General features: G+C 40.6%; 5 protein-coding genes across 6 annotated transcripts; 2 read left to right on the forward strand and 3 right to left on the reverse strand.

Moving 5' to 3' along the window:
* Positions 1-75: 75 nt before the first annotated feature.
* LOC18019686 (serine/threonine-protein phosphatase PP2A-4 catalytic subunit) lies at positions 76-3,953 on the forward strand. The gene is made up of 11 exons (XM_006402718.2): positions 76-361; positions 977-1,033; positions 1,177-1,260; positions 1,503-1,574; positions 1,772-1,843; positions 2,088-2,128; positions 2,479-2,545; positions 2,938-3,129; positions 3,240-3,329; positions 3,420-3,527; positions 3,611-3,953. Exons 1-11 carry the CDS (start codon positions 269-271, stop codon positions 3,674-3,676), a joined length of 942 nt encoding a protein of 313 aa, XP_006402781.1. The 5' UTR covers positions 76-268; the 3' UTR covers positions 3,677-3,953.
* A 43-nt stretch (positions 3,954-3,996) lies between these two features.
* LOC18019688 (lipid phosphate phosphatase delta) lies at positions 3,997-6,426 on the reverse strand. Of its 2 annotated transcripts, XM_006402719.2 has the most exons (8): positions 6,033-6,426; positions 5,826-5,921; positions 5,641-5,715; positions 5,419-5,549; positions 5,021-5,124; positions 4,809-4,937; positions 4,606-4,721; positions 4,005-4,517 (listed from the first exon to the last, which is right to left on the reverse strand). In XM_006402719.2, the coding sequence occupies exons 1-8, from the start codon at positions 6,192-6,194 to the stop codon at positions 4,095-4,097; spliced, it is 1,236 nt and encodes a 411-aa protein (XP_006402782.1). In that variant the 5' UTR covers positions 6,195-6,426; the 3' UTR covers positions 4,005-4,094. The 2 variants fall into 2 exon arrangements, with proteins under 2 accessions (XP_024013002.1, XP_006402782.1); XM_024157234.1 differs by lacking the exon at positions 6,033-6,426 and having other exon boundaries at positions 3,997-4,517; positions 5,641-5,701; positions 5,826-5,911.
* A 6,805-nt stretch (positions 6,427-13,231) lies between these two features.
* LOC18019689 (eukaryotic translation initiation factor 3 subunit C) lies at positions 13,232-17,657 on the reverse strand. The gene is made up of 4 exons (XM_006402720.2): positions 17,584-17,657; positions 17,108-17,176; positions 15,240-17,000; positions 13,232-14,398 (listed from the first exon to the last, which is right to left on the reverse strand). Exons 2-4 carry the CDS (start codon positions 17,126-17,128, stop codon positions 13,454-13,456), a joined length of 2,727 nt encoding a protein of 908 aa, XP_006402783.1. The 5' UTR covers positions 17,129-17,176; positions 17,584-17,657; the 3' UTR covers positions 13,232-13,453.
* A 381-nt stretch (positions 17,658-18,038) lies between these two features.
* Positions 18,039-21,214, reverse strand: LOC18019690 (IQ domain-containing protein IQM6). The gene is given in 11 exon segments (XM_024157249.1): positions 18,039-18,800; positions 18,905-19,006; positions 19,124-19,363; positions 19,543-19,630; positions 19,715-19,803; positions 19,891-19,956; positions 20,055-20,132; positions 20,134-20,170; positions 20,255-20,624; positions 20,727-20,771; positions 21,051-21,214. Coding segments are annotated over 10 exon segments (1,713 nt in total). The 5' UTR covers positions 20,731-20,771; positions 21,051-21,214; the 3' UTR covers positions 18,039-18,161.
* A 313-nt stretch (positions 21,215-21,527) lies between these two features.
* On the forward strand, positions 21,528-23,193 carry LOC18019691 (EEF1A lysine methyltransferase 1). The gene is made up of 4 exons (XM_006402722.2): positions 21,528-21,957; positions 22,069-22,227; positions 22,717-22,798; positions 22,881-23,193. Exons 1-4 carry the CDS (start codon positions 21,604-21,606, stop codon positions 23,030-23,032), a joined length of 747 nt encoding a protein of 248 aa, XP_006402785.1. The 5' UTR covers positions 21,528-21,603; the 3' UTR covers positions 23,033-23,193.
* The last annotated feature ends 246 nt before the right edge of the window (positions 23,194-23,439 follow it).

Here is a 23,439-nt window from a genome sequence, read left to right on the forward strand (position 1 = left end):
CTCAAAAGAGTAAAGGGTATTAAAGTAAATTGAAGACACGGCTCGAAAGCTACAAACCCACTCGCCACTTTCCTCACGCGCCCCTCTCATTTCCATTTCCTCTCACTGCACACGGAGCGAGAGAGAGAGAGAGAGAAAGCGAAGAATACGCAGAATCCATCCAAATATAGGGTTAGGGCTGCCCCTAATCTGGAAACCTTGTCCTGGTTTCTGATCTGTTTTCCGGATCCGTCTAGAGGAAAGAGGAAGAAGACGCAGTAACTACAAGATGGGCGCGAATTCGCTTCCGACGGACTCAACCCTCGATCTAGATGAGCAGATCTCACAGCTCATGCAGTGCAAGCCCCTCTCCGAGCAACAGGTGCCTGCGATTTTCTTAGAAAACAGATTCTTCTTACCCTTTTTTCGTCGTTTAAATTGGATCCGTATTTTGGTTTTCGGGTTAACTTGGTCACTATCGATGATTGGATCTCCGATTTTGTTTTGAATGAAAAGGGTGTTTTTTTTTAAGAAGATCTTCGGGAATAGATAGAGGTCCGTTTGTAAATATTCTCACAGGTGTTCGAATTTCACGTCAGTTTTATGGGTTGAAAAGATTGTATTGGGTTCTGAATAGGCATTTTGATATCCCTTGTAGTGTGGGTTTGCCTGACTCAGGTGATTAACAAGATCATATTTCATCATTTAGATGCATTACTGGATTTTCAGTTGAGCGAACAGATCAAAAATGAAAATGAAAGTAGTTTTTGCTGGTGTATGACGAGGGAAAACTGGTCAATATCTGTAAAAAGAAGCCCTTTTTTGCTGTAAATGATCTTTCTATTTGCTGCTTGTGTCAAAATGGTGTCTCCAGTTTGACATTTACATTCTTGTGCTATGATCGATACTGGATTGTACTGTTACTCTTGCACCTCGTTAACACTTAAAAGAGGCGAAGATGAACTTATCACATGCGCTGTTTCTTTATCTTCTTTAGGTTAGATCATTATGCGAGAAAGCTAAGGAGATCTTGATGGATGAAAGCAACGTTCAGGTTAGTTTTTGATCTTGCATCCCTTGGTTATCATAATTCCCATATGGTAGATTGTGTAACCAGCCTGAATTCATTTTAAGCACACATTCATTATGTTTGGTTTAAGTATAGTTAATTTTATATTTTTTTTTTCCTGCATGCAGCCTGTTAAAAGCCCAGTGACAATCTGCGGTGATATTCATGGACAGTTCCATGATCTTGCAGAGCTTTTCCGTATTGGAGGAAAGGTAAGATCTGTAACACTTATTGAGATGCACAACGGACATAAGGATGCAGTCTGGTTTTTAATCCCTTTTCTAGCAATTATTAGTTCTGGTTGGGTAATACAAAGTCTGAGTGGATGCTCTCTGAATAATCAGAACTATTTGGAACCTTCTATAAGGGGTCATATTTGACAGTAGTGCTTAAGTTACGTTTCTGGTTCTAATTTTTGTTGTCTGATGAATGTTCATCTTACACTCTTTTGCAGTGCCCTGACACCAACTATCTATTTATGGGAGACTATGTCGACCGTGGATATTATTCTGTCGAAACTGTTACGGTACGACGCTCACATCATCTGCAGATTTTTTTTTTCAGTAATAATATTCTGATTTTCAAGTAGAAAGACATATTTTTCTTGTTATATTGTTAAATCAAATGTTCTGTGTCTATGGATGTTTTCTCTTCGTAAAGTTTATGTATGTATGTTAGATTAACGTTGCTCATACTTTCTTTCTGTTTCAATTTCATTTCCAGCTGTTAGTTGGCTTGAAAGTACGGTATCCTCAGCGAATCACTATTCTTAGGGGAAACCATGAAAGTCGTCAGGTAAAATTACTTTTGTCTTTACTTGTACGTTCACATTCTGAGGTATACAGTGTGGAAAACGTTTTTCTGTTGTGTCATTGAAATCTTAGACGAGACTTTTTCACAACTACAATCTAGTTATTCATGTCTATGCTATATACATTTAGAAGTCAGTGAAGCTTTTCCTATATTTTGTTGCTGTAAGTTTTGTCCTCCATCTTTTTTATCTGACTCATGGTTTAACACACTGTTTTTGCTCTGGCAGATTACTCAGGTTTATGGATTTTATGATGAATGCCTACGAAAGTGAGTCTCAAACATCCTTATGCTGTATAAACTGTTAACTCACTTTGTTCATGTCATATAACTTCTTTTTTCACTAATATTCTGCACGTACTTTTGGTTTCCATTGTTGTTGCTCGTGTCTGTTAATGGGCGAATATCAATATTTTCTTTTTCCAAGTTCTGGCTAGTTTGTATTAACCTTCGCGAATGATATTGCTTTTCTCATTTGACTGTTCTCAATGGTATATTTTTCGTACCGTAGTTGTTTGTGGTGCTAATCAAAGACATACATTTCTCCTTCTATGCCTGTTAGAAAATATTTGGGTTATTTCGTTTGCATTTTGTTTGAAAAAGCTTTCTTGTACTTGCAGGTATGGCAATGCGAATGTTTGGAAGATATTTACAGACCTCTTTGACTATTTCCCTCTGACAGCCTTGGTTAGTACTTAGTCATAACGTACATCTTTGTATACTCTTATAATATAGATGACCCATTCTGTTTCGGCACTCTCAATATTGGATAGATGACCCATTGTCTATTTTGGCGCTTTCAATATCCGATAGATGACCTATTGTCTATTTTGGCGCGCTCAATATTCGATAAAATGAATAGATTGTTTTTTTTTGTCTGCATGCTTGTGCGTGTGTTAGCATATTTGGTTGGCAAGTGGCCCTTCAATTAGAGATGGTTTGTATTCTGAAATGTTGTGAATGATGATATAAATTGCATCTGCTACTACTTGCTCTTATTAACTGATGGTGCTGTCTAAGAGTTTTAGTTCCAACAAATAACGAGGCTATCTATCTCACGTCATATGCCCTGTTTGCAGGTGGAGTCAGAAATATTTTGCCTTCACGGTGGATTGTCACCTTCTATTGAGACCCTTGACAACATTAGGAACTTTGATAGAGTTCAAGAAGTTCCTCATGAAGGGCCTATGTGTGACTTATTATGGTCTGATCCTGATGACAGATGTGGCTGGGGAATTTCTCCTCGTGGTGCCGGATATACATTTGGTCAGGTATTGAATTATGAAGCCTCAGTTTCAGAAGCTGTCCTGAATCTCCTTTCTTTTTTGGTTGCAAAGAAGTATGTAATTGACTTTCGTTTTTTTCATTTTTGTTTCCATAGGACATTTCCGAACAATTCAATCACACTAACAACTTAAAACTGATTGCCCGAGCACATCAGCTGGTTATGGATGGATTCAACTGGGCACACGTAATACAATCAAACTCCTCTTCCCTGCATAGATAAGCCAGACCTGAGAATCTTTGCTAACTATGTCTAAATATATATTCCCTTTGACAGGAGCAAAAGGTGGTTACTATTTTCAGTGCACCAAACTATTGCTATCGCTGTGGAAACATGGCCTCCATTCTTGAGGTCGATGACTGCAGGAACCACACCTTCATTCAGGTCTTTTGCAAACTCTGTCTAGAAATCTTCATTTTGACCTCTGCGAAAGGATAAAAACTAACAAAGTCTAAATTGTGAAACAGTTTGAACCAGCCCCGAGGAGAGGAGAACCAGATGTGACTCGAAGGACACCTGACTACTTCCTATAAGCACAAGTCACCTCCTCTTAGCTGCAAAGTCCGGTTGTTGGTTTTTGAAGATCTCTGCTTATTCCATTTGGTTCAACGCATTGTGTTCCAGCTTGCTTTTCTTTAAAATCAATTTAGCCCTTTTCCTTGGAATAGTGTAATATAGGCAACGAGGTCAATGAACTTTAAAACCCCCATGAATATTTGTGTTTTGCTGAACTTATTCAGCTCCCTTTTGTATCAGAATCTTTTCATTGTGAGATATTATTTTGATTTAATTTTACGCAATTCTTCCCTTCCCTTCCCTTCAGTTTCTGTTTTTTTCATTTTGTTATGAACATGACGAATATTTAGTTCTTCAAAGCCATTACAGAGGAGACTGTGTATGGTCAGTGGCATGTAAGATTTTTTTTCATAATACCAGACAATGGAACTGTCGCTACAAGTTAATGTAAGAGAATAGCGAAGGAACAAGGTCAACGACAGACCAGGCAAGGCCTGCGTATTGTAAGAACCTTATACCGGTGTCAATATCAAACGAGTTCTGGTTCAAGAACTCGCATAGTTTCTGTAAATACCCAACCGAGATCTTAACTTCGTCCGTCTTCTTCCCATTTGCATATTCTTTATCGAGCTTGAGTCTGGGAATGTATGTGCTAGACCTTATTGGGATCCCAAGTGCGTTGGATACTGTTGGTAAGATCCATTTTGCAAGGGATTTACTGCAGAATTTCACTAAGAGTATCGTGGGTATCCCCACCATGACTCTCCCAAGGTAGGCTGAAACAGGAAGCTCTGGTGAGAAGATTCGTGGAACACCTTCGTGGTGGAATTGGCTGTACGTTTGCTGTACTCCAGCCACCTAAGACAAGTAAAACCATCAATTTAAGGCCATTTTCTGAATGAACCATTAGCACTCTTGCATTATATAACTTCTCTTGATTGCTTACAATTCCTAGCGCAACCCCATTGAAGGCGGTGTGATACTCGTAGCTTGGAGTTGGATGCTCGGGCGTCGGATAAGCAAAGAGCAATAAGAAACTCAGAGCAGTCCAGAAGGAGCTAACTGCACAATCAACAGAGTCATGGCTTCTCTGTTATTCAGTGTTTGCAAGTAGAAGCATTTTGTGAAACTAGGAGGAATGATGTTTACCATTCTGTTTTGAGGTAATGAAATCATCGATTTTTTCGTTGACGGTGAGCCAAAGACCTAGAATCAGGACTCCAATAGCAAGACCAGAGATGATATCGACTACACTGTGCATACCCAAGTATATCCTTCCTAGGAAGAAAAACAGTGATGTCAATTGTGGATTCAATTACTAATAAGGTATGTGCATTTCTCTGGTATGAGTATGATCTTACCCAAGGCAATTAAGGCTACCAACAGACAAGCAAGTGCAAATCCATAGTATTGGATAGACGCATTTTCGTGTTCATAAGAGGATAACACATAGTGCAAGAGATATCTGTAACAACAACCAATAAGGATACAAGTGTTAAAACCCTCATACCCAAAGCAAAATTTGCTTTAAGAAAGAGCGATGCATTGTTCACACCAAGGAAAACAGATAACACCACAAGTGTTTCGTATATATCCGAATAAACAACTATCAGTAAGCATCAGTTGTGAGCCACTGTTAACTATCAGATTCGATGGCATTCCGGATACAACTTTTAGCCGATTTTATCTTCTCACGACATTGTAAAACCGAGGGTAGGCATTACTAGCTAAGAAATAACTACGAGAGTCGACAGCATACCCGGATAAACAAACAGTGTTTAAAGTATGGGAAGAAGGCAAGCCATATTCCATTGCATTGTCTTCCTCGTCTTTTGTGGCAGTAATCCTTCTAACTGGTGGGCAGCTAGGACGAGGAGCTGATACTACATCCTAAATACAGAAGACTGTATAAACCGAAAGTTCCTTCTTTTAAACTTGTAAACTAAGAGAATGCGCTTACAGAAGACCCAAAAGTTAATACCTTTATGCAGTTTCCCAAGTAATCACAGAATGCTATCAATAGAGTCATCTGCCTAGCCAATCTACCATGTCCACTCTGCAAGATCACCTCGCAATTACACTCACCGATTAGTAAACTTCAAGGTATCCAAATGAAAAGGAAGTTTCAAACTTCAATGGTGAAGAAGAAGAAGTCTGGAATTTTACCCAGAAGAGCAAAGGCAAAAAAGCAGTGTAAAAGGGCACTGAGACAACACATGATAGCCCCGAGAAGAAAGCATCCAGCAGTCCATTCTGATGTTTCTGCGATACAATAACCATAGAAGAAAGGTTATAACTGATCCCCAAATCAGAGACAATGAAGTTTGGATTCTACTATTTAGAGCTGTTTGGTTTTTTGGCTAAATTAGGCACCTGAATTTCGAGAATGAGAGGAACACCACCGACGACTTGACGAGCGACCCATGGTTGTAGAAGAGATCTAAATTTATGGGTCAATTTCAGATATGAAGAAAGACAGATCCATGTCGCAATACCCACGAGGATCAATCCTTGCCATGTCCCTGAGCCTTCCATTGATCTTTCTAGAATCTTCTTCTTCCTCCTTTTTCTTTCCCTCCCTCTTTCCCGTTCCAAGAAAGAGGAGAGAGAGAGAATCGAGAAAATGGAGTCAAGAAACCTAAGAAGCAGATTTAGACGACTAGTTATCCAAATTATCCTCGTGGGATGTCTCTCGCGCCGTACAGTAAGGAGCTCCAATGGATGTTCGCTGGCAGAGAAGAGAGAGTCATAAAGCGAATGGGAGAATAAATATAGTAAGCATTTTGATTTGATTATGAAGAAGGATTTGAGAGCGAGTTAATCGGGAAAATTCATAGCCACCAGTTTTGAGCCACCACTTTTTCAAAGTGAGGTCTACGTGTGGATTCCCCTGACTTAAGTCAACCTAAAATTTCAGTCAAATGCCATTTTAGGATTTTATTACTTTTGTGCTACCAAAGTTTAATTTTTTTTATAAAATAAATACATATTGAATGGACAAATAAAATTGTTAAAATAAACTGAAACTGTTGTGAAAACTTCTTAGAAACTTTATTAATCACTGGAATGTATATATAAAGTATATAGGAAATCTAAGTTAAGTACAATGCTCTGATGGGCCTAATGGGCCGGTATAAGAGTCCATATATGATATGTGTTACAACACTCCCCCTTGGACGAGTGAACCGGGCCAGCTACTCAATCGGGATCTCGATAATGCGCTGGGGAATGTTGCCTCATTAAAACCTTACCAGGAAAAACCCAATGGGACAAAACCATGGTGAAAGAAAAAGAGTACAACACGCATTACTCCCCCTGATTGTAGCATCACTGCAGATCTCTAAGTCTATACATTCCTATCTGTTTGACGAGCTTCCGGTGTGTTGAAGTAGGCAATGATTTGGTGAAGAGGTCAGCTGAATTCTCACTGGATCGGACCTGCTGAACGCTGAGAGTGCCGTCCTTCTGCCAGTCTGAGGTTGAGAAGAACTTCGGTAGAATGTGCTTCGTCCGATCTCCTTTGATATATCCTTCCTTGAGCTGAGCTATGCATGCCGCGTTGTCTTCATACATCACCGTGGGCTGTGTGTCTTCGTCCATACCACAATCTCTGCGGATGTGCTGAGTCATGGAGCGCAGCCAGACGCATTCCCTACTAGCCTCATGAATGGCTAGGATTTCAGCATGGTTTGATGAAGTGGCAGTGAGTGTCTGCTTCATTGATCTCCAAGAGATGGCTGTTCCTCCATGCGTAAAAACGTAGCCAGTTTGAGACTTGGCAGTGTGCGGATCTGATAGATATCCTGCATCGGCGAAGCCGACTAACCCATCTTTATTTTGGTTAGTATAGAAGAGTCCTAAGTCTTGAGTACCTCGAAGGTATCTTAGGAGATGTTTTATACCGTTCCAGTGCCTCTGAGTTGGGGATGAACTATATCGAGCGAGGAGGTTCACGGCGAAACATATGTCTGGTCTAGTGTGACTAGCCAGGTACATTAACGCTCCTACAGCACTGAGGTATGGCTTTTCAGGACCAAGGATTTCTTCATCATCCTTTTTGGGACCAAGAGGGTCATCACTTAAGCTTCTAACTACCATTGGGCTGGTCAATGGGTGAGCTTGGTCCATATTAAATTGCTTGAGTACCTTTTCGATATAAGCCGATTGATGCACAAGGATTCCTCCTTTGATGTACTCAAGTTGTAATCCCAAACAGTACTTTGTTTTGCCTAGGTCTTTCATTTCGAATTCTGCTTTTAAGCAGTCGACTGTTTGGGAGATCTCACCAGATGTTCCGAGGATGTTTAGATCATCCACGTATACTGCTATGATTACAAATCCTTTGTTTGAGTACTTCTTGATGAAGATGCATGGACTGATGGGGTCATTTTTGTAGCCTTCTTTGATGAGGTAATCGCTGAGGCGGTTGTACCACATACGCCCACTTTGTTTCAGTCCATCCAAGGATTTGTTCAGCCTGATGCAGTATTGATCTCGAGATGCATTTTTGTCTTTTAGTTCAATGCCATCTGGGAGTCTCATATATATTTCGTTGTCCAGGGGCCCATAGAGATATGCGGTTACAACATCCATTAACCGCAGATCAAGATTTTCTCTTATGGCCAGACTTATGAGGAATCGGAATGTTGTTGCATCCACCACTGGAGAATAAGTCTCCTCATAATCGATTCCGGGTCTCTGTGAGAATCCTTGTGCTACAAGCCGTGCTTTGTATCGAACGACTTCACCGAGTTCGTTCCTTTTGCGCACAAAGACCCATTTGTGGCCCACTGGCTTGATGTGTGATGGGGTCCGGATGATCGGACCGAACACGTTTCTGAGTTTGAGACTCTTTAATTCCACGTTTATGGCTTCTTTCCATTTTAGCCAATCTGTTCGATGTGTACACTGTGTTATTGACATGGGTTCTAGATCCTCTTGCGTGAGCGCAACATCAAGTGCTACTTTGTATGCAAAGAGTGCATTTAAGTCGACTTCATTTCGATTCCATTGTATTCCGGACATATTGTAATTGATGGAGATCTCATTGTTATCTTCTGAACCTGGAGATTCGGCGTCCCGAACTTCCATTGAGGGTTCATTAGATTGAGTCTCAGCCGCGGCTATGTCTGATATTGCAGGAATCCCGGTTTCGGTTATTGCACCTTTCTTTGATTTCCGGGGATTCTTATCTTTGGAACCGAGAGGTCTGCCCCGTTTGAGACGTGGTGCAGACTCTGTAGCAACTTGGGTCTGTCCCGTTGGGACAGCTATTCGTACTGGTGCATTACAAGCTGGGATGTACGATTTGGTTACTTTGGTCGGGTCAGCAAAGGAATCTGGCAATTGATTAGCTAGCTTTTGGTAATGAATAATCTTTTGGATCTCTGAATCACATTCTAGAGTCCGAGGATCTTGCCAATTTAATGATGTTTGATTCCATGAAAGATCTTTGACCAGCTTGTTTGTCTCACCACCTAAAGAGGGATATACCGATTCATCGAATTGGCAATCCACATATCTGGCCTTGAAGAGATCTCCAGTGGTTGGCTCGAGATATCTTATGATGGTGGGAGAGTCAAAACCAACATATATTCCCATCCTTCTTTGAGGTCCCATTTTGGTTCGATGTGGTGGAGCAATGGGTACATATACTGAACACCCAAATGTTTTGAGATGGGAGATGTCTGGCTCATGACCCGAGAGTAGTTGGGATGGGGAATATTTGTGTTCACTAGATGGCCGGATGCGTATGAGTTCAGCAGCATGTAATACTGCATGTCCCCATGCTGAGGCCGGGAGCTTTGATCTCATGAGTAATGGTCGGGCTATCCATTGAATGCGTTTAATGAATGATTCAGCGAATCCATTTTGAGTATGGACATGTGCTACAGGATGTTCCACGGTTACCCCCATGGCCATACAGTAGTCATTAAACGCTTGTGAGGTAAATTCACCAGCATTGTCAAGGCGGATAGTCTTTAGTGGGAAGGCAGGGAAATGGGCCCGTAATTTGATGATTTGGGCCAAGAACCTAGCGAAGGCTTGGTTCCGAGAGGACAAGAGACAAACATATGACCAACGGGTCGATGCGTCTATAAGGACCATGAAGTACCGGAATGGTCCGGAAGATGGATGTATAGGTCCACAGATATCGTCCTGGATTCTTTCTAGGAAATGAAGTGTTTGTTTAGAGATTTTAACTGGTGAAGGCCGAGTGATCAATTTGCCTTGAGAACAAGCTGTGCACATGAGGTGTTGAGGATAAGCTCGGTTTTCTTTGAGGGTATGCCCTTGAGAGTTTTGAATTAGTTTACGCATCATATTTGCACCGGGATGACCGAGCCGGTCGTGCCAAATAGTATAATCAGTAAACCGGGCTTTGAGAGTGGTATTAGCTTCAATCATACTGACTTTAGCATGGTAAAGTCCAGTAGAGAGCGCGGGTATGGTTTCGAGGATTTGTTTATGGCCGTCTACGGTTTTAGTGACTAGGAGGGATTCTTTGTTCCCTTGACCTTGGGTTTCTATGTGGAAACCATTCTGTCTTATATCCTTGAAGCTCAGAAGATTTCTCTTCGAACTAGGAGAATATAGAGCATTTGGTATTTCAAGTTGTGTGCCATTTGATAGCAACACATAGGCATGGCCATATCCTTCGATAAGGTTTGAGGGACCCGCGATGGTGCTAATATTTGCGGTTTGATAGGTTAGGTTTATGAAGTAACTTTTGTTTCTTAAGATAGTGTGGCTGGATCCACTATCTACGACTATGGTTTCCATTTGCTGGTGTGCTTCATTATGAATAGAAGATAGAATTCAGTATTGAGGAATTCAGAAAATGTGATAAATCATAAAGTAAAGCAGTGTCTGAGAATAAAGGCAAATGGAAAAAAAAATGAAACAAATCCCAAAATGAATGAAAAAAAAAAAATAAAGAACAAAATCAAATTGTATCAGAGTTTCAGATTATTGAATTAATCGAGGAGATCAGCTGTTTCATAGTCCATGGGGTCGGTCTGCTCGTTTGTGGTGTTCTCATCATCAAGGAGGTCGTCACCTTCCAGGTTAGCAGCATTGACTGGCTGAGTCATGTTGGCTTCAGCAGGAGCTTTTCCGTACTTCTGATATAGATCGCAGTGGATCTTGGGGGTGCGACATTGCTTTGTTGGGTGGTTGAACATCCCACATCTGGTACAAGCAGAGTGATCGGGGTTGGTGTGGCGGGTCGGCTTGGTGATGCCTCGACCACGACCAGGACCATAACTGAGGTTAGGTCGGTTGCCACGTCCATGTCCTCGGCCATTACCACGTCCATTACCACGTCCACGGCGGTGATCTGAGGATCTATCGGGTTGAACATGGTAGGACTCTTGACGAGAAGCTGGGACAGGAGCCGATCCCGGGGGCCTCATAGCGCTGTTCCTCATAAGCAGCTGGTTATTCTTCTCAGCGAGGAGAAGACATGACAACAAGTCTTCGTACAATGTGTGTTTCATTGCACGGTATTGTTGTTGGAGCACAACATTCTCTGTGCTGAATGTGGATAATGTTTTCTCGAGGAGATCATTATCTGTCACATCCTCGCCACAGAGTTTCCGGATGGCAACAATACGAAAGAGTTCGTTGTTGTAATCATCTATGGATTTGTAGTCCTGGAACCGAAGGTTCTTCCAGTCGAAATCTGCCTGAGGCAACTGGACCATTTTCTGATGGTCATATCGCTTTTTCAGCGCTTGCCACAATTCAAGTGGATTCTCAAGAGTGAGATATTGCTGCTTAAGGCTCGGGGCCAGATGATGGCGTATGTGACATATCGCCTGAGACTGTCCCTTACGGGATGCGGTGTTACCGTCGGTAATACATGCATCGAGTTCTTTCGATGCAAGGAACAAGCGCATGTCTAGGGCCCACTCGAGGTAGTTATCCCCGGAGACGTGAAGGGCCTCGAATTCACATTTCTGAATGTTTGACATCTGAAACATGAGATTGATTTTGTTAGGGATTGTTTTGAGAAAATTTTGAATGCTGATGATGAAACTTTCTATTTTGAGAATATTTCTATTTTAGGAAAGTTTCTAAATTTGGAAAGTTTCTAATTTGGGTAATTTTCTAAATGAGGAAAGTTTCTATGTCGGGAAAATTTCTATATGAGGAAAGTTTTTATATGAGGAAACTTTCTATTAGAGGGAACTTTCTCGGAAATAGTAAATTTTAAAGGGTATGGTTTTAGTTACCCCGAACATGATGTCGGTTTAATAGCTGTGATTTAATCGGTTAAAGCCGAATATAATTTCGGTTAATGAGAACCAGGTTTAGCCGGTTTTAGGCGGTTTAGGAGGAACCCTAGGGGAGCCGAATATTGGTAAGGTTTTATCTAGGGTTTTATGGGCCTTGAAGATTACAAAATCGTGAATCAAGCTTAGGATTTAGGGTTGATTTTCTTAGTTTATTCAATCAAGTGTTTCAAGCAAGAGAATCAACAATCAAATAAGCTGCAACAAGCTTATTAAACATGAAGAAAATCGAATAGGTTTATGCCATAAACATGGCCAAAAACGGTTGTTAGGTTTTTGTAGATTAGGGTTTTATAAAACGAGTTTAAAACCTTTGAACATGCATAAACTTGTAATTTAAACAATCAATCAACAAGTTATCAATCAATCATCAGAGTATCAAACACTTTCAATCAATTAGAGATCGATTTTTTTTTTTTTTTTTTTTTTTTTTTTTTTATAGGGTTTTGAAGTGTTTAAACAACATGTTCTATGGCTTTCAGTTTTAGAAGATACTTTTTCCACCTTTGGATTTCTGACAGGCTAATGAAACTGGGAGCTAATAGACCTCAGTTAGCCGCTACAAATTCCAAGGATTGATCACCAAAACTGGAGAAGCTGCTGGTTGAAGAAGGAAAAACTCGGATCTGGTTTTTTTTTTCGGTTGATCGTCGTGTACTGTAAGTGCGCGTGAGGGCGCGTCCGACGTTGGATCGACAAACGGTTTTCACCAGTAGATTCGTCTCGTCGAGGGCTTCGATTTGATATGTAGATCGTCTTCTGGTTCCTCACGGTTTGGAAGATATGCGTCTTTTAAGTTTCGACTTGCTTTTAGGGTTTTAGTGGTGGCCGGATTTATTAGGGTTTTTCGCTCAGAGAGTCTTATCGTGCTGATAACGTGTTGTGAAAACTTTTTAGAAACTTTATTAATCACTGGAATGTATATATAGAGTACATAGGGAATCTAGGTTAAGTACAATGCCCTGATGGGCCTAATAGGCCGGTATAAGAGTCCATATATGTTACAAGAAATTGTAAAAATAAAGTGTAACGTAGAAGACAAATTAAACAAACGATTAGTGTGTTGAAAATAAAACTTTTAGTGTAAACGATAAGTAAAGAATTCTTTATAATATTTTTGTTTACACTTCTGACCTCTAATTTGTAAGTCGAGAAATAATTAAATGGCACTTTGATTTATTTATGGCTTCTTAACTCAATAATTCCTGAAATTCATCTCCTCAATAAAAAATCTCACCCCTCAAGAAATTCATAAGCATAAAAAAGAGCAACTCATAAGCAACCAAAAATTGTCAATTTCGAGGTAGAAGAGAAGGGACAACATCTATTGGGGTTCCTCCAATGAGATCAAAATCTCTTACGACAAACAATAAAAACTAAAACAGAACAAAAAGTCGAACCAAATGGTTTCTCGGTCTTATTACAGACTGACAAGAAAGTCTTATGATTTCTCTCCTCCTTTGGCTTTTTAAGTAATTGAATGTGATCAAAGTAAGTCTATCCACGCACACCTCGGTTAAGACTTACCATACGGCTCGTGCCATCCATCTGCATTCCTCTGTTCCCTGTTCCACCTCTTCCTCCATACCCACCTGTCCCTCGGTTCTGACCAGACCACTCTCTTGTCTGACCACCATGCCCATATGATCTGTTACCACCGTAACCAGATCTAGCACCGCCATTGTAACCTTGTCTGCCTTGCGAGTAAGCCATATTATTGTCTTGCCATTTTCCACCACCAGCTCCTCCTGCATAGTCCTGATTGTTGTCTCTTCTCCTTGAGCTCAGATCCAGACCGCCACCGCCTGTCTTAGCCTCCATTGCTCTTTCGTTGCTCTCTGCAAGAACAGCAAGTTTCTCTGTTAACTGGAAAGCCAAGGTTTGCAACCTGTTGTGCTGAACATCGTGGAAGACAATGCAACGTGTCGGTTGGTCCCAGTTTGCATGAAGTTCTTCACTGATCATCATCTTGCTCACGATGCTGTGTACTTGGTTCTCAGAGATATCAAACATCTTGGCAAGATGATCCAGACTTAGGGACTCGTAAGAGGCCGAGTATGTGAAGAGGTAAGTCCTCAAAGCCTCCTCTTTGATCCTATCCTTCACCATACCAAGGACGGTCTCCCGATTCTTAAGCAGTTTCCAAACATCAAGAGAGTTCAAAACCTCAAAAGCCTTTTGGAAGTCTCCTTTGGTGAGGGCTCGGGTTGCTGCCATGACATGATCACGGACGTTCTCAGGAGGAGCAGTGAATGCTTGCCTCTCGCTGACCTCGAGCAGGCGTCGGAAATTCTTGCTAATCACTTTGCGTCTGGCATCATGAGAATTGGCTGCCATGTTAGGGACCTCTAGTAGCATGGCACAGATGAGATGAACAGCTTCGAGAAGCTCAAGGTTTATGTGCATGTGATATGGCATCTGTCGTCTCCTCTCCAATCTTTCCTGGTGGGACCAAAAGGATGTAAACAGTTAGCTCCATTTTAAATCTAATTAGAAACACCAATGAACATCGAGTTTTACAGTTCTAAATGTCACTTTGAACAGATAAATTCAGCTGAGAGAATAACATAGGAAATCATTGAACCATTTTGATATGAATGAACATAAAATATGGCAAAACACGATTATTGATATCAACATTTAGTTAAGCTAAAATTCAGATCAAAAACCACAATGGATGGGAGAATCTCACCACCAAACCAATTATAACACCTATATCTAGTTGATTTTCGACTTAATACTAATTACTTGACATGTATCATCTTAAACGATCCATACTTAACAGAGCAGAAACAATGATGCCAAACCAAGATGCTCTTGGACCAACTAAATTTACATCATAAATAAACGCTTCCCCTTTATTCATACTAATCTTAACATTTTGTAATTTATATGTTCAACATAATGAGTCCTAAGTTCTATAATGTTTTCCACTATTCGGGGAAGAAATCCAAATCCTTTATCATGGAACCTACGTCACCACCCAAAAGACAAAAGAGTTTTGTCTGTTCAGACAAACCCATAAAAAATGGCAGATATACAGGGAATTAAACTATTCCTCAAATAGGGAACTAAAATCTCAACTGAACAAACGAATTGAAGTTTACCACACAACAATAAGGAAAACTACATTTGATATTGAACTTCCTTCCTCACTACAAGGAACTACAAGAAACTAAAAACAGCCTTAGGCTACATCCAAGGTCTTAAGAGGAAACCAAGTTCGATGAACCTGAGATGCAACAGACAAATAATAAATAATACAAAAAACAAAAAGATTTACCTGTTCGGGAGTCTTCTCGTGGTATCTACTTTGTGAGACACCTTGAGCAAGCAACTCCCGCACCCTTTGACCAGAATACAGCTCAGAGAGGCAGCTGTGAGCCTCAGTAATCATTCCAACCCGGAACGCGCAGAGACCAAGCTGTGCCATGGATCTGTTAAAGAGGATCTGGGTTGAGATGTCCATGTGCTGAACATTGTCCTGCAGGTGACTCATTAGCAACAAATCCCTAGCAGTCGCAAAGTTGTCCACTAAAGCATGGTGATAAATATCACATAACATCGCACGAGCTTTAGTCCGTTCATCTCCATATTTGTAAATAAGGGAGACTAGAACATCCATCATAGCTCGACTACTCTCTGGGAAGGTAGGCTTACGAGGAACAACCTCTGGAACAACAATGAACGAAGAAGGAGGTCCAGTTTCCTCTTTGGGCTCCTCACTATCTTCTTCTTCTTCTACCACCAGCTCAGCCAGTTTCCTCATGGCATCATAAACTTGCTGAGGCTTGTAGTAAACTAGTTCAACTCGTCTTAAGGCCACCTTTGCCGCAGCTTTATAGTCACCAGACCGCTCAAAGTAGTCCTGGATGTTCTGAGCAAGAGCTAAGAACATCGGCTCATCTCTCAATCTCTCCACATACTCACGTGTATGAGGATCTATGCTCTGCAAACTCTTGAAAAATTCAGTGTCTATCCTCTCCACGAATGCAACAAGATTTCCCCAGACCCGAATTTTTCCATCATAATCTTCTGGTTTTGAAGTTTCATTCTCATCAGGCTCAACCGTGTCATCGACAACGATGTTATCATATTTGACAAGAATGTCCAGTATTGTAAGCATGTTATTCACACACTTCTTCCAGACATTGATAGGCATGTGTCCGCTGAGACCAGGGTTCACATCAAACTGTGCAGAAATAACGCTGAACAAGATTTCAAGTTTCTGTGCTGGAGTTTTGGCAATCCTCGTCAGGTGTGTAAGCTGATCAACCAGTTCAGAGCGGGCAGTTCCCTTCTTGCCACGGGCAGCAACAATTTCTTTGAATTTTTGGTTGACCCATTCCCATGTGATTTCTTTAGGATCTTTATTATACAACTTCTCCATAAGCTTATCTTTCTTGCTTAGCATCTTCTCCCAAGATGGATCACCTTTGTTGCTATCTTCCTCCTCTTCAGACTCAGCCTCCACATTCACATCTTCCTCGAAATCATCCTCCTCTTCTTCATCGCCATCATCATCCGTATCTCCATCCTCAGATTCCTTCACTTCCTCGGTTTCCGGAGACTCCCTATATTTGTTGATTTCGTCTTCATACAGCTTATTGTTCTTCTTCAATCTCTGTCTCATTGAATTCAAGGCCTTGGAGTTACTAGGGCTCATCTTTTTCTTTGCTTCCTTGTTGGCCAGAGTTTGATTTAAGAAATCCTCCAACATCACAAGGGTTTTGATGTACAAGATTGGAGCCTTCACAGCCTCTGTGATTCTCATAACCTTTTCCAGCTGCTTGTTGATCTTATCAAAGTTCTCTTGTAGACTAACCCAATCATTGATCTTTATGGCATTCTTCATCTGCTCGGCGGTGTTAACCATCTCTTCAAAACGCTTGTCTTTGGCTGGCTGAACAACACGTTTACGGAGATCCTCATCGTCACTATCACTGGCACCTGGAAGATAACGTGCGGCACCACCAGCATTGGTATCTTGAACCTCTTCCAACTCTTCCTCGATGTCACTCTCATATTCACTGTCACTTCCGGTCTGGTGAACAAGGTGCAATGAGAAAGTGATGTAAGTAAAACCAATGGGTCAAGGCAATAGACCATACTAAATAGGTAACTGAAAAGTATAGAAGATTCGAGCGAAACCTGAGCAAAGAACTTAGACATCTTTCTTAGCGGGAGAGGTAAACGTTAGGCAATGGAAGCAAGGAGAACCTGCATTTCACGAAAGACACTGCAAAATAAGCTAGCTGAAAAGATAAAGTAACTCGAGGCAACCACAATATCAGTGGAACAAGAGCCAACACGAGAAACATGAATCAAATTAATAAGAGCCATGAAACTGAAATTGACAATGGAGGCCACAAACAGAGGTGAATTCACAACTTCCGATGATTTACAATTCATATCTATCTGCTTAATGTTTTCTATTTTCTCAAAATTACAATCACAGCAATAACAGATTCAACAAAAGTGAGCAACAGCTATTTGCAAGAAAAAATCGATTCGTAACTCCTCAAAACCACTCACGCCGCACCAATCAATTGGGCAAAATCAGATTATCACCAAAATCAAATCAGATTTAACAGTGGGCTTCAAACGAATGGAGAGGAAGAACTCACCTGGAGAAGAGAGATTACCAAGCTTGAGAGCAGCTCCAAATCTAAGAGTTGATGTAAAGAATAAACGACACGATGAGAAGAACACGATTTAGGGTTAGTTTTTTATGTGGTTTCCCAAAAAACTCAAGGGCTTTTTAGTAATATTCACATTTTCTATCGGATCCAAAACGCATCGCTTAATTAACTAGCGACTCAAAATTTGGATCGCTGGTCGCAGCGTTTGGTTTGGTTTTACACGACATCAGCTAAATAAACTATTTTTGGTCGTTGCCACTGGTCGCTACCGCCAAAGACAGACTGACCAACGAACAGCATCAGTATAGAGTGGATTGTTTTGATTGATTTAGATTAATGAAGATCAAAGATCATTAGGGACATCGACAATATATGATTCAGTGAATTACAACATAACCACACGACAAAAATATGAAATAATAATGTAAAGGTGACTAGAAGAAGAAGGAAGGCACTTAAGAAGATCATTGTTCATTAGTTCTGCACCTTGCGTAACAAAAAATGAAAAAATATTCAAGCCGGTCACTTCATCAATGAGCATTTGCTTCATATACATTTTAGACCTAAAGCCCCTCAAGCTCTTGAGCCAAAGGACTTCTCCCCAGACTTGTTCCTCGTGATCTAACCGGGGCAAAAGGAGATGGGTTAGAAGAAGAGCTTGAAGCTCTTGGAGATAGCTGAGCATGTTCAAGAACCCTAAATTGAAGCTCTGAAGGGTAATCTCTCATACAACTGATTCTAGGGCCTGCACCAGTACTCCATCTCGAATGTAGCCGCTCAGCTAACTGGTATGATTTAATTCCCTTGTGTGAATCTATCCGTTTCATTATCTTTTCCTTCGGGACAGGCTTCTCGTATTCTTCAATGTCTTCATCGAATAGATTCGATTTTGGATATGTGAACTCTTCCTCAGCTATGAATGTCTCTTCTGCTGTCTCATACCCTTGTTCTGATGGCGTTTCAGGTTCTTCTTGATCATCCTGATCGTCCTCAGTCATGTGGTTGTCAATCTTCGGTCTTGAAAGTTTTGAATGGAACCTTGTTAATATTTGTAGCTCTGGATGACTGTTCGGTTCAGCGTTTGGACTTTCACCGGTCTCAGCGTCCACAAAGTCACATGGTTCTTCTTCGGTCTCTTTGATTCTTGAAGGCATTCTCTTGACCTTAGCAAGAGCTTCTCCATCTTCTTCATCTGGACTCTTCTACAGAAAACGAAAAAGAAAGTCTCTGTAATTGCGTGAATCATGCAGCCTAGCCAAAAATATGAAATGTTGTTAACTTAAAACTCAGAATGGAATGGATTTACCTTTACATTGGTGAGGTCTACCTTGTTCTCCCTAAGAAACGACATGAACGCCTGAAAATTCTCTTCTGTTGGAAGATAATGTCCACTGTGAGGCCAAACTGCCTAAAAAGATCATCCGAAGAACTCAAACTTAAAAGAGTTTTAACCAAGTCTTACTTCTCTTCTATTCCGTAAGAATAAACAAGGAACAGTCCAATGGAAATTCCTTTATTCTCTCACCTTAAGAACACCATCATCGACCACAATTCTTCCAGCAGATAATGTGGCTCCCCCGGCCAGGAAACTCGAATGCTGAAAGTTCCCCTTTTTCTTCATTCCAACATACAATATTTTAGACACGCTTAGGACAAAGATCCATTTTGCATCCGGAGGACCTTCTTTTGTGTCGAGAACTATCCCACTTTGCTTATATATTAGTTTCCCATTCTCAATTACCACTTCATATGCCTCTCTTTCAGTCTGTTCGTGTGAAAGAATAAAACTTTACCAAAAAGATATCTAACAAGTATGTCAACAACATCGCAAGAGTATTTGTTTTCCCGAAAAAGATAATTGCTCTACCAAAGTTGGCTGAGGAGAATATCTGAATTTCATCAGAATAGGTCTACCAAGCACAGTAAGTAGAGAGTAAAACTCACCGGACCAAGATACTTGATGCTTTGCTGGTAAAGTTTTGATCTTGGACATCTTTCGTGGTTTAATTCTTTTCCTTGTCCAATGTCAAGCCTACATGTCCAAAGTTGGATGTTAGCTCGTAAATCGTGTGAACTCCTGATACAGTCAAACTTTTGATTGTGATAGCAAATTTACCAATAAAAAAAGGGTTGTTTACTGTCACAGTGGAGCCAAGCATGATAATAAAATTGCAGATTGTGGCCATAGCGATGTCGAGGATCGATCTGTTAAAGCTAGAAAATTAAGATCACATGGCTTTACTTGAAACTTACAGCCACAGAAAAGAACAAAGTGTACTATAGTATTCTTACTGCCTCAAGCCAGTGCTGCAAAGCCAACTTCCTAGCTTTCTCGTCTTTTGACAAGCCTTTACCCACCTAGGCGATAAAATTGTCAAATCATTAATTAAAGATTGGATCAAGGGAAGAAAATGCGTGCATCAAACCGACATGTTTGATAAACTTAATGTTGTCACCTTAGCAGCTCTTGTTCTTGCTCTAGACCAGCGTGAAACTGCTGTCTCTGCTTCTCAAATTTCAAAAAACGAAATAGAAACTTCATTTAAGTTCAGCAAAGTCAAGTGCCTTCCACCTGCAAATTCCATTTAGTCACTAAAAATATAATTGTGTTCTCTTTACAAATACAATGCCAACAATTATATATAGCTCTACGAACCATCTTTGCTCAACGACTACAGCACAATCAGCTAGCCTTCTTCTGGTTCGAAAGCTTCTATAAACCTTCTGCAACTTCAACGCAGCTTGGTATCTTCCGTCACCTAATAAAGCTAAAAACTCGTTTCCAATATCGTTGTCGAGAAACGGTTTCCATCTTCGCGTTTTATATCTGTCATGTTCTTTCATAAAAGTTAAAGGTTTTCCAGAAAAATTGTTCTCCACATCCCCTGGAGAAATTCTAGATCGTTGTGTCCCTTTGACGCTAAGGGATCTGTTGTATAGCGTCTTTATAGTTTCAGGTGATTCAGTGATGGTTGAATCCGATTCATTGTCATTAAAGCTGATCGATCGAAGAATGGTCTTCATTTCTGCAGAACCAAGAAAAATGTATCTCAGAACTAATGCATTGAATTTTCAGTCTAGATCGCCAAATCTTCCAAAAACAAATCGAATTCGTGACGAATACCAACCCATTTTCACTCGAAGCCAGATTCAAGCATTTCCTTGCTACGTCCCTGAAAATGTCAGATATTCAAATAACCACCATCACCTCTGAGACATTACATCGAACACAAAAAGATCACCAATCAAACACACATAACGCACTCCACTTTTCCAAAATGGTCACCATCATGTTTCTAAAGTTTCATGCTTTGCCTTTTCTAACCACCGAAAAAAGAAAAAAAAAAACAGAAATTTATACTTGAATCTTATAAACATTGACCCAAAAGCACGAGATTCCTAAGTTCTGTATTTCAGGAGAAAGAAACCAATAAAGGGTCAAAGAATCAAACCTCGAGTCAAACAGAACACATGAGACGAAATGAGACAGAGAAGAGGTACTTTAATGGAGGAACATAACAGAGCCAAAAAAGAATCCTGAAAAAAAAAGAGGAGAAAGCGTACGAAAACTCTTGAATGGGGTTGGTGTCTAGGATTAGATGGGAACGTGAGAGAGAACGACAATGGCGGCCGTTTTTTGATTAAGAGATTCTCATGAAATCTCAATCTATCGACGTGAATGTGTTCCATTGGCGGGGAGAAAATAGAATCCTCTGTTTTTTTCTTCAAACTACTAAACATAGAGGAGCTCTCACGATCGCAATGTAATTTTATTTGCTGGCTTCCCATTTCTCCTAAATTTGGCTAGTCAAACCCAAAACGACAGCATTTTGATTTCCGTCCAGTTATATTGACGTCGTTTATCACGGAGGTATTTTTGTAGTGTCCCTTTAAACAAATTAAACCAAAACCCTAACCCCTAAAAAATCATTTTGGGTCGTGTCCGTTAACTCCTCTCCTTGCCGAGGAATCTGACTTTATCCCAAACTCCGAATCCCAAACTCAATGGAAGGAGAAGATGAGCTCCGGAAACTAAACGGCGAAGTTCCAGCTCCACGAGACAGAGATGTTGAAGATGACGATCCGCTAGTGTTGAGCTCTCAAGCATTGGCGGCGCTCCATGAATTTCTAGCCGACCAGAACAAGACAGTCTCGAGCACGCCGCCGGCGTCTTCAGTCGCCGGAGAAGAGGATTCCGATAAAGTTGAGCTGGTTACGGAAGATTGGAGACTCAGCCAGTTCTGGTACGAACCTGAAACCGCAGATACTGTAGCTGAGGAAGTGGTCACTCTCTCCAGTAGACTCTCAGGCTGTCGAGTTGCTTGCATCGCTTGCCCTACTCTCTACGTTTATCTCAAGGTACTACTATAGATCAATTTAAGAAATACCCTGCATTTGTATCGAATCCGTTTTGCTAAATATGGATACTTTTGTTGTTGCTGTTGCTGATTTGATGTGTGATTGGATCAGAAACGGGATCCGAGTCTCCAGGTGCAATTGTTGGAGTACGATATGAGATTCGAGAGATATGGAAGTGAATTTACGTTTTATGATTACAACGAACCAGAAGATCTGCCACTGCAGCTGAAACATTCCTTCCATATCATCGTTGCAGATCCTCCCTACTTGGTAACCTTTCTTCAAGTTCTTAACTTTTCTGTTTCCCATTTTTAAAGTTCTCAACTTGTAACATTCAATAAGCTTATGTTTGATGGGCATTTCTTAGACAGTGTCATTTATCGAGTCTCAACCTCTTTTATCGTAGAGTATTTCTAAAAGATTATAGAAAGTCATAACTTAGAACAACGTGAAGAAAAAAGAGTATGCTTTTTTTGCTAAACAGATTGTTTGAACGTTTAAAGATCTACTCTTACAATGGAGTATTATCAGTTGATTATGGTCATGGCTTAATTCTCGGTTCGTAAAGAGGGATGCTTTGTGGCTCTCTGCCCTGTTAACGTTATCATCCAATACATTTCCGGGATAAAGTGCTTGTAAGCACATCAGTAATCTATGATGGTTTGGGGTTGCTATTGTTTGCCACTCTTCGAAACATAAATGTCTTTGAGTACCTTCTAGTCAGCAGCTTAGTGATCTTGATCTGTTTATGCTTGGCAGAGTAGAGAATGTTTGGAAAGAGTTAGCCAAACAATTTCGTTCCTCGCAAGTCCAGTGGATCCTTTGTTGCTTCTACTCACAGGTACATCAATCAATAACTTCTGTTTTCTCCATTTCATAGGATTTTATGTTTATTTAACTGAGAGATGTTACACCTCTTGCAGGAGAGGTGCAGAGAGATCGGGCGGCTGAGCTATTGGGTGTTCGCCCTTGTGTGTTTAAGCCTCATCACTCTAGCAAACTCGGAAACGAGTTTCGACTATTTATAAGTTACGATCCAGGCACCAGATTAGGGGGCTTGGAAGAAGACAGCTAGTTGTGTGTCACTTGTCCATCTTTTCATCTACCATCTATGTTGATTTGCTTGTAAGTTGTCTTACACTGTTCTTTGGTTAACCAGTGCTGGTTCTTTTATCCTTCTGATCACAAGAAACAGAGCAATTTTTTTTGTCTGTAAGAGACGTAATCTTCCTTTCCTGTCTTGTTCTTGTTATGTTAAGAGAGCAACTCGTTATCGGTTCAATATACACATGATGCTTAAAGAAAAGAATTTAACACAAAAGTAGCAGCTCCAACGAAGACAACAGAAACCGGTTAATAACATTACGAATTTTTAAAACTGGAAAACATACAAAATAAAATAAAAACCGGTTTGATTCGGTTTGCCAGCCTCTACCGGAACCAAAGTTATAAACCGGGCGAAGAAGTTAAGATCTCGAGAAG

This window comes from Eutrema salsugineum, unplaced genomic scaffold (genome assembly GCF_000478725.1).
Source record: "Eutrema salsugineum unplaced genomic scaffold, Eutsalg1_0 scaffold_19, whole genome shotgun sequence".
NCBI lineage: Eukaryota > Viridiplantae > Streptophyta > Magnoliopsida > Brassicales > Brassicaceae > Eutrema > Eutrema salsugineum.

What these genes read in the sequence shown, in the direction of transcription:
- LOC18019688 (XM_006402719.2), bottom strand. Translation starts at nt 6,194, where the DNA reads ATGGAAGGCTCAGGGACATGGCAAGGATTGATCCTCGTGGGTATTGCG. An exon ending in ACTTGGGAAACTGCATAAAG is followed by an intron (nt 5,550 to 5,640) that starts GTATTAACTTTT and finishes TTCTGTATTTAG; the next exon opens with GATGTAGTATCAGCTCCTCG. An exon ending in AACACTGTTTGTTTATCCGG is followed by an intron (nt 5,125 to 5,418) that starts GTATGCTGTCGA and finishes TTGTTGTTACAG; the next exon opens with ATATCTCTTGCACTATGTGT.
- LOC18019689 (XM_006402720.2), bottom strand. Translation starts at nt 17,128, where the DNA reads ATGTCTAAGTTCTTTGCTCAG. An exon ending in TGTCTAAGTTCTTTGCTCAG is followed by an intron (nt 17,001 to 17,107) that starts GTTTCGCTCGAA and finishes CTTGTTCACCAG; the next exon opens with ACCGGAAGTGACAGTGAATA. An exon ending in ACGAGAAGACTCCCGAACAG is followed by an intron (nt 14,399 to 15,239) that starts GTAAATCTTTTT and finishes TGGTCCCACCAG; the next exon opens with GAAAGATTGGAGAGGAGACG.
- LOC18019686 (XM_006402718.2), top strand. Translation starts at nt 269, where the DNA reads ATGGGCGCGAATTCGCTTCCGACGGACTCAACCCTCGATCTAGATGAG. An exon ending in CCGGATATACATTTGGTCAG is followed by an intron (nt 3,130 to 3,239) that starts GTATTGAATTAT and finishes TTGTTTCCATAG; the next exon opens with GACATTTCCGAACAATTCAA. An exon ending in GGAACCACACCTTCATTCAG is followed by an intron (nt 3,528 to 3,610) that starts GTCTTTTGCAAA and finishes ATTGTGAAACAG; the next exon opens with TTTGAACCAGCCCCGAGGAG.
- LOC18019691 (XM_006402722.2), top strand. Translation starts at nt 21,604, where the DNA reads ATGGAAGGAGAAGATGAGCTCCGGAAACTAAACGGCGAAGTTCCAGCT. An exon ending in TTGCAGATCCTCCCTACTTG is followed by an intron (nt 22,228 to 22,716) that starts GTAACCTTTCTT and finishes TATGCTTGGCAG; the next exon opens with AGTAGAGAATGTTTGGAAAG. An exon ending in TTTGTTGCTTCTACTCACAG is followed by an intron (nt 22,799 to 22,880) that starts GTACATCAATCA and finishes CACCTCTTGCAG; the next exon opens with GAGAGGTGCAGAGAGATCGG.